This window comes from Poromitra crassiceps (genome assembly GCF_964638095.1).
Source record: "Poromitra crassiceps genome assembly, chromosome: 11".
Classification (NCBI taxonomy): Eukaryota; Metazoa; Chordata; class Actinopteri; order Beryciformes; family Melamphaidae; genus Poromitra; species Poromitra crassiceps.
The window spans coordinates 26840824-26850823 of NC_139643.1; the positions used below are offsets into that span (position 1 = coordinate 26840824).

At 41.0% G+C, this 10000-nt stretch overlaps 1 protein-coding gene across 1 annotated transcript in view; it reads right to left on the bottom strand.

Annotated features, from left to right (window-relative positions):
* LOC310784937 (CUB and sushi domain-containing protein 3-like) overlaps positions 1-10000 on the bottom strand; it is a gene marked incomplete at both ends in the record, with an annotated part of 585231 nt that overhangs the window by 126628 nt on the left and 448603 nt on the right. The window contains one exon of the mRNA XM_083645959.1: positions 7332-7520. Within this exon, the coding sequence (XP_083502085.1) occupies positions 7332-7520 (189 nt within the window). The remainder of the gene's footprint in view (positions 1-7331; positions 7521-10000) is intronic.

The following is a 10000-nucleotide window of genomic DNA, read 5'->3' on the forward strand; positions in this document are numbered from 1 at the left end:
GGAATTCCACTTTCCACTGCGCAAATACCTCTCTGCGCTGGGAGTGCAGCCGTAATCTCCGTGCAGAGCGCCCAGCGCAGAGAGGTATTTGCGGAGGTCCTTTTCAAAGCTCTTAGCGCAAAGTAATTGCGCACTGCTGACGATAGGGTAACGCCATCTATCCCACATTTTAGCACTGAAACGCCTCCTTTGGCATGGGGCAGCCAATGCCCAGTACAATTATCACAGGCATGCGCTGGTGTCCGCCCCCAATTTGCATTGCGCACGGCGTTAAACGAGCGCAAACGCAAAATTAGCGCTTTTGGGCAGATAGAGGCCATCGTCTTGCTGCACCCGTAGTTGTATCAGAACCATTCCTGTCTGTGCTGAAAACAACACACCCTGTGGAGAAGTGCAGACATGTTCAGTTTGGTCTCTGTTGCTATTTGTTCTTATTATTGTCCCTCATCGATTCTGCATCTGCACCTAAATCAAAGCTCATTTAAGTCATTTCCTGCTCACAGTAGAGCCCTTGAAGTTTGTCCCTCTCTGCTTTTTTCACACTGTCAGCACCATTTATCCTCAGCCGTGTGTTGTTCCTTTTCTGCCTGTGACTCGCAATTAAATGTCAATGCTTGGTTACACCATTATGGATCACAGCCCAAAGAGGGGCATGGACCTACTTCTGATGGGTCACCACCACAACCACATACAGTAACAAGAGCACAAGTAGGTTATTATGATGAACCTGGTTCCCACGGTAACTGTACAATTTGTCATTTAACTGCTGGGATCAAATCAAGAGAATGCCTGATCAAAGCAATGGAATGACATGCATCTATTTCTTCCTTCCAGTCTTTGTTTTTTAAAGTTTAACTTACCCCCAAAACACTTTTTCTCAGCTTTTAACCAATATATATGACTTTGGGTTGGGGGTGGTGTGTGAAGAATTCTGGTCAAAATCTCCACATTTGAGACCAAACTGTTACCATTGTACCATTTGTATCATTTTCAGCAGCATAAGTTCCCTCTATGGGTTCAAACCTGCTTTTTTGTGTGCCCTCAAATTAATGGGAGATTTGGTACATTGTGACGTCACGGTGGTATTTGCACGTGCCCCACTCATGTGGAAAAAATGTCCCCATTGATTATTACTGTAGTTCACGCGGCGCGAGCCCTTTAAGATCAATGCATCCATGGGTAATCGCCTACTGTGGCTAATATTAGCCGCTAGTTAGTTATGTTACATGGCAGTAAAATGCCACTGAATGACCAAATTGATATAACTTTTAACCATTTCGAGTAACACCGTTTCCATACGGATCACCAGCGTTAGTTTGTTGTTTATAACGTGGCTATATTGATCATTTATCGTTATCGTTCTCTATCTCGGATACACTGAAAATACTGGGAGGCGGGCCATAGCGTCTCTGTCGATGATTTGATTTGACAGTTGTGGGCACTGGCGTTGGCCAATCCTGGCATGTTCCACCCCCAAATTGATTGTGTTCTGGCGCAAAGCGAGTGGGTTTCAGGACGAAACAGTCTCGAGCCACTTACGTTATCTTTAGAGCACAATATTCCTGGAATGCAAGTTTAACTAAACAGTTACATGTCCTCTGCATTCTACATCAAATGAAGACATTACGGGTTGTTTTATTTTGTATGTTACATACTTATTGACCAAGTTATGTTAGTTTATGGGGGAGGAATTCTGCCAGGGTAAAGAGTTTTCAAATCAAGTAGAATATCGTTTTGCAAGAAATCTGGGGGGTCAGTCCCCCTTTAATGTGCATTCTGCGCAGAGCGGTTATTTCAACATCCAAGACCATAATCTATCTTAAATATGAAATTATGAGGTCACTCAGTATAAGTATAAGTAGTTTCACCGCACACTGCCGTAGACTAACTTGCTTTAATGGCTCTTAATTTTCATGAAGCTCAGCAAGTACACATTTGACAGCACAGAAAACAACATGTTTCACATCTGCTTCTTCAAGGTTGCTCATGGAACTGCAATAAATCTGATATTCAAGAGTGAACTTGGTATATTCAATCATGAAAGGCTTGTGTAGGTCGCAGCAGCACTAATGCAGAATGGACTGAGAATGGCACATAAATGGCTGCCTACTGGTGATATACTCAAGAAATATCACTGACATTTATACATTCTTTCTCTCTCTCTCTCTCTCTCTCTCTCTCTCTCTTCCACCCTCCTCCTTGTCTTTTGTAAAAACCCAATACAGCTCTTGGCCTTGTGTGTCTGCTGCCTAGAGAAATGAGAATGCCCAGGTAACTTGGCATTCAGAAGTTTTGTTACTTACAAGTTTAACACATCAGCAGCAAATTTCTCAACACATTTTGGAGATGCATCCTCACCGGGGGCAAACACGCTCTTCCACTAAATAACCCAAGTCTTCTTTCTCCTTTGTGAAAGACAGAGGTAGAGGAAGTATCATACAGTATCTGTCTTAGAAATGACAGGGAAAACTATACGCAACCACGGCCTTAATTACCTATGTATGCTGACGATACTCAGTTATAGATCCATACCTCATCTGACCATACCTGCCAACATTATGCTTTGAAAAAGAGGGAGATTTTCTGGGGTATTGCTGAGTGGCCTACCCTCAACGCCCCCCCCTCACATAACCCTACACCACAATTAAATCAAATAAATACAACGATGTAAAGTCAATCACTTTTAAATTAGTCTAATTCATAGCTCACAGTAAAATAATGATACATAAAAATATGATAAATTAAATAAACATACAAAATGTACAAAAGATGTGATCAAAAGTCAGCATCTAAAATTACATCACAAAAAAGGAAAAATAAATGTTCTTAGCGACTAGCATGGCCACTTGCCTCGCTGACTTGCTCAGCCTCCGACACACCTCTCATAAGGAACATGAATATGTTAGCAGTTCCCCTCTGTGCTTCCACGGCTTGTTTGTGTTTGGCATGCTTAACGTTAGCATGTTTGTTTGCTAACGTCATTTCCCTCACCGTGTTCTACGCTAAAGTCGGCCCGACAGCTTGTAAAATGCATGGTATTTGCTGATGTGGGTAGCGGTTAGAAACGGGATGTTTCGCACCAAGTGGACTGAAATTTGGTAGCATATCTCTTCTTCTTGGGACCTGTTTCATCCATTACCAGTGGCAAAGTGAGCAGAGCCCTTTGACTGTATACATATGATGGCAGAGCGCCTCAGCCAAGAGCTGCTTGTGTGAGCGCAGTGACGCACCGTGCATCACTCGCCACTGCCTCTGGCTGGGTTGGGTTGCCAGGTAACACGATACATATATCCTACAAATCCGGGAGATTAGCGGGAGAAATTAGCAAGCGGGAACACAGCGGGAGAAAGGGTGAAAAATTGGGAGAATCCCGCCTAAATCGGGAGTGTTGGCAGGTATGCATCTGACAATGCAACTACAATGGTGACACTCAACAACTGCCTGCAGGACATTGAATCCTGGATGCACAGCAGCTTTCCCAAACTCAACACAGACAAAACTGAAATAATCATCGTCGGCTCCAAGTCAACAAGCAATACAGTCCACGACCTCGGCCTTTCTATTGATGATTTGACAGTCACACCTTCCTTGCAAGTTAACTCATTCACTGCCAATATCTGACTGGCATTTTTGGCACAGGCCAAGTATTTCCATAATGTTTGGTCATCTTTCAAGACCCACAGTAAATTCTGTACTAGGACTACAGTGATGTCCAATACCTCAAAATGAAGATCTAAGTCTCTACTTTCACCCCCAAAAAGAAAGTTAGCTTTTAGCATGTTCTGTACTCTACTTATAACCCTTTTTATACACCCCATGTTCACCAAAAAAAGCCTGTCTGGGAAGAGAAAAGGGAGAAAAAAGCATTTTTGTAAAAGGGCACAATCTCAGGCATAACTCACTCTCAATTCTTTTATTTTGAACTGTATTGACATCAGACATGTAAATATTATTCGTTAGGACACAAATGACAAAAAAAAAATATATATATATATATATATATACACACATGAAGTGCTTTTTTTTTACATTCAACAATACAGTTTACTCGGTGTGAGTGTGCAGACAGACAGACAGACAGACAGACAGACAGACACACCGACAGACAGACAGACAGACAGACAGACAGACACACACACACACACACACACACACACACACACACACACACACACACACACACACACACACACACACGATCCCCCTTTTAGATTTCTAACCCAACATAGGATAAGCAATAACCACGCCCTGTGGCGCTGGGATTGGCCAGGAGCAACACTGGAGGGCGAGCAGCCCAGCGATTACATGAACCAACTGAATAGCTCTTGAGAAGGACAGCGGGCTGCTGTGAGTGCCTTCTGCCCGCTGCTGCCTAGCTGTTCCTGTGTTTATTTTGATTTGTTCTGGTACACCGTCCTCGTCCATGTCTCCCTGTCATATCTATGATCGTTCCCGTTTTCCCCTCGGCTATTCAACACGTCCTCACCGCCCTCGCAAACTGATCGATCATTTCCTCATTCCTCCGATGATCAAACACATCTCTTGATTACTTTCTCCCGTTTTCTCCTGGCTGGCACAGAGGAAGGCGACTCCAGCTCGGCGTTACAATGGCGTTTCTCCTGTCTGCACAAGGAAGCGTTACCCGCTCTCTGCTATTCCTCTTGCTCAATTTATAAAACAACAGCTGCGGTATGTGTTTGATCGCGTGCTGTCGGCTACCCTTTGAAGGCAGGGACCTGTGTCTGTGTGACAGGCTGGGCAAGTGTTTGCTGCAGGCGCTGCACCAATAAAAACAAAAACACGTCAAACACGTCCTTGGCGGGGAAGGCCATTGCTGATAACACGTCAAAGACGTCATTGGCGGTGAATGAGTTAAGAACCTTGGAGTCATCCTGGATTCGACACTCTCATTCGAACCTTACATAAACAACACCAGACAGTCTGGCTTTTTTCACCTCAGAAACATAGCCCGGATCCGCCCATATCTCAACTTTGCCGATGTCTTATCCTATGTCTTAACTTTGTTATGCACCCCTCACTGACCTCCATTCACATCTCCTCAAACCACCGGCAACTAGTACAAATCTCTGCTGCTTGTCTGCTGACTTCCACCTCCTCCCGACCCGACACCACATCTCTCCAACCCTCAGAGACCTACACTGGCTTCCTGTCCATTACAGGAGAATCTAGATAAAGTGATGCTCCACACCTTCACGACCCTGCACAACTCTGCTCCACACAACCTATCTGAACTCCTCTCCCCTTACTGTCCCTCTTGTTCCCTTCCATCCTCCAGCCACTGGCGCCGGAACAAGGGGGACATGGGGACATTTTGTCCCCCTTAAAATTTGGTCCCCCTAAATTTTTTTTTTTTTTTTTTTTTTTTTTTTTTTTTAAATCTGAGGGGCCAACTGCCCCTGACGCTTAGAGCCCACTTTACACTGTTTACACAGCCTGTGATGCTTGTTAAAGCCGTGATCATTGTGGGATTATTACACCTGAGACAGACAGACCCAGGGATCAAGTTACAGAGAGCCCACTTTACACTGTTTACACAGCCTGTGACACTTGTTAAAGCCGTGATCATTGTGGGATTATTACACCTGAGAGACAGACAGACCTGGACTCTGTACTGCACTCACTGTCATTGGCTGCTGCTATAATCGTATACGGTTATTGTTATTTTATTTTTGTGTTGAGATGACAAGTTTTGCACTGTGTTTCGAAGTGATAATAATAATAATAATAATAAGTTCAGTGTTTCTGCCTGTGTTGCTGTCTGTTGTAGTGTAATTATGAAATGACCTAAAGGGAGAGCAGGTCACCAAGTGAGTGAGAAAAGGAAAAATACTGAATAATTACATCACTACAGTATAATCCTAATGTTAATTTAAAATGAGATATTCATCTAAATATGGCTAAAAATCATCCAAACGTCCATAGAAACGTCAATTTTTCGTCGCCGCCCTTACGGGCGCCGATAAAACAGCGCCCTTCGGGCGCCAATAAAGAAAAAAAAAAAAAAAAAATTGTGTCCCCCTTATTGCAAACTCGTTCCGGCGCCACTGCCTCCAGCCATAGACTTCTGGCTCTCCTTAAGACAAGGCTCCGCTCCTTGCGACAACTTACCTTGCAAAACGGACCTTTTTAGAGAAGCATATCACTTATGAATGTATTGTTAGTTTGAGGTATAATTAAGTACCGTAATTAAAATTAAATCGTCTTAAATGGTGTTTTAATGTTGTGGTGTGTTGTTTAAGCTGTCAAGTGCTTTGAGTCTTGAGAAAGTGTTATATAAATCGTATGTATGTATGTATGTATGTATGTATGATGTATGTATGTATGTATGTATGTATGTATGTATTATTATTATTATTATTATAATACAAGTGACAGTTACTGATACAATGTTGCAAGTGTGTGTTTTTTTTGTGTTTTTTTTTTACAAAAGTATGCATAAACTTAAAGGATTTAAGATTGTTCTCATAATTATATAACAACCATAATGAACCGCGACATGACAGAAAATACGTTATATACAGTGTGAACCACATATGCCCCATTTATGCCTGTTTTTGCCAGTTCCAGGAATCTACTCAGATCTGAATATCTTCTAGGGGGATCAGAATGACACCAAAGTTATTTGGGTGAGTAAAACATCATATTTTAAGCTGGAAATAAGGTCTGGGGTGTAAAAAACAGGAATTCTCCTTTAAGCGTGATGCGGCTTTGAACACATGCCTTGTTGCAAGTAAAGGAGACAATTTCCAGTGACAAAAATATGTGATGAATAAAAAACCAAAAAAAGTAAAATTGAAGATGTTAAATTCTGTCACTGACTTAACGTTATACCTAAATCATGACAATAGTGAAATATGAGATGTAACATTAACAGTAGGGCTGTGAATCTTCACTGGCCTCACGATTCGATTCGATTACGATTCATCTGTCAACGATTCGATTCGATTCGATTAAACGATGCATCACGATGCATCGCGATGCATCTTAAATCGATGCATCACTTTTTCCGCAATACATGATTTATTTTTTCTCACTTTCTTTTTTCTCACTGTGTGGCTACTTTTAAAATAAAAGTGCATTTGGAATTGAATTGTATTATGATCCATAATTAAAATAAACAACTGCATGTACTTACATTCTATTTTATTTGAATTTTTTTTTTTTTTTTTTTTTTTTTTTTTTAATAATCGATTTTTGATATTTGTTAATCGATGCAGAATCGTGCACGTCCGCATCGCGATGCATCTTATAATCGATTATTTTTGACACCCCTAATTAACAGTCATAGCAGAAGTGATATAACGACATACCGACACATCTCGGTAGCGGAGAGCTCCACATTCTTCGCCCGCCTCCCAGACAGATTAACTCTGGCGCCCCCTCGAGGCGGTATCCCATATTGCAGGAGAACGACAGTGTGTCTCCGATGCCGAAACTGTAGCCGTTTCTTCTGCCAAACGGAGGCATTCCGGGGTCCTCGCATGGCTCCAGGGTGTATTCTGTAGAGAATAGATAAACATAATAAATGCACGAATGAAGATTAAAAACCTATTGTAACATGTCAGCATTAAAACAGGGAATAGTATGTGTATTCTTTATAGAAATATATATTAATATATTATGTATTGTATGTATACAGTATATTGATCCGTAGATATACCGTATATACACTTTTAACTGCCAATCTGAGATGTCCCAATAAAATGTAGAGGCTAGAGTCAGGGTTTCAGTGTAAACCCTCTTTTTCTGATTCCTCAGATATTGACTTGTTGGAGTGGCAATGTTTTCATCTGACACCAGTGATATGCTTGAGTTGTAATAGAAACGCTGTCTGTCCTTTGCAGGCTGCATAAAGAAATGAAACTCTCTGGCCTTGGCATGTTAAGGGGGATGGTTTTGTTTTTTAAGCAACATAATTGACCAAAATTACAGCAAAAACCTTGAATAAACTCAAATCAAACTGAAAATGAAACCTTCAGCTCCAGAACTAACTGAAATAAAGTGAGGACTAACCATGCGTTCACACCAAGGCGGGGAAAAAAGCTTCACTAACTTGGGCGAATTATTCACCAAAGTTGAAATTTTCGAACTCAAGCGAATTGGCGATGAGGCGATGATGATCGGTTGTGGTGCGAAAATTCGCGTCACTCGCACCGCCCGAAGCAAAACCCCATTGACCACATGGCCCCAGTGGGAACGCCCAGTTAGCGAGTCCTCCAAAATAATGTTCAACTATCAACACCTGATAGCTATTACTCCCATCCAAATACTTTTGTTTAAACATCCCAATAAAATATGATCTTTGCTTAAATGTTGATTTAATTCTTAATTCTTTGATTTTGTGCCTGACATTGTTTGTAGAATTACCAATAGTACACATTGTGAAGTAGTAGTGGTGATACGTCTTAACAGGTAAATGTACTTACTGTATATTATAGTCCAGTAAAAATGTCACTTGACCTCACACTAATTGCAACAAAACCAAACTCAACTGATTTTGTATCCTCAATATGTCCTCAATGAAGGAAAAAAAGTGTTAAGGAAATGTATGAAGGGAAATTTTTGAAAATGACCTATATGATGCTACCAAAAACGTTTATTTATTTATTTATTTATTTATTTATTATTATTTTTTTTTAATTTTTAAAATTTTCTCCTTGAAGCAAAAAACACATACAGGATATAAGTGATGAGATTTATGGCACATTAAAAAAAAAAAAGGCTTCCATAGCCTTCCATAGGCTACCATCATATTTAGGTCATTTTCAAAACTTTCCCTTCATACATTTCCTTAACACTTTTTTTCCTTCATTGAGGACATATTGAGGATACAAAATCAGTTGAGTTTGGTTTTGTTGCAATTAGTGTGAGGTTGACCCACATATTGGCGTAAAATGCCCGGACTAGATACACAGTGATCGAACCAGGCGTTTTGACGGTACGATTTTTTTTAAACTGACATATTTGTGTCGAGTCCACCCCTGGGGATACACAGTGATCGAACCAGGCGTTTTGACGGTACGATTTTTTTTAAATTGACATATTTGTGTCGAGTCCACCTCTGGGGATACACAGTGATCGAACCAGGCGTTTTGACGGTACGATTTTTTTAAACTGACATATTTGTGTCGAGTCCAGCCCTGGGGATACACAGTGATCGAACCAGGCGTTTTGACGGTACGATTTTTTTTAAACTGACATATTTGTGTCGAGTCCAGCCCTGGGGATACACAGTGATCGAACCAGGCGTTTTGACGGTACGATTTTTTTTAAACTGACATATTTGTGTCGAGTCCACCCCTGGGGATACACAGTGATCGAACCAGGCGTTTTGACGGTACGATTTTTTTTAAACTGACATATTTGTGTCGAGTCCAGCCCTGGGGATACACAGTGATCGAACCAGGCGTTTTGACGGTACGATTTTTTTAAACTGACATATTTGTGTCGAGTCCACCCCTGGGGATACACAGTGATCGAACCAGGCGTTTTGACGGTACGATTGTTTTTAAACTGACATATTTGTTTCGAGTCCAGCCCTGGGGATACACAGTGATCGAACCAGGCGTTTTGACGGTACGATTTTTTTTAAACTGACATATTTGTGTCGAGTCCAGCCCTGGGGATACAAAATCAGTTGAGTTTGGTTTTGTTGCAATTAGTGTGAGGTTGACCCACATATTGGCGTAAAATGCCTGGACTAATTACTTTCCACGGATGTTGTGGTGGTAATAAGGGTCAATTCACTTGACATTCAATACATTCAAAATGTAGATAGAAACTAATACTACTAAAGTCATTTGATAATTATAGGTCATTTGATGAGTTATTTCTTGATATAAAGCTTCATTTCAGCATTTGAAAAAGAAAACAATACATACTTTTCCTAAATGATTGATAACAGCGCTAATATACTTTGCCATTTTTTGGGAAATGAACTACCGATATTCGTATGTTCAGATTGTGATCAGAACTTTTT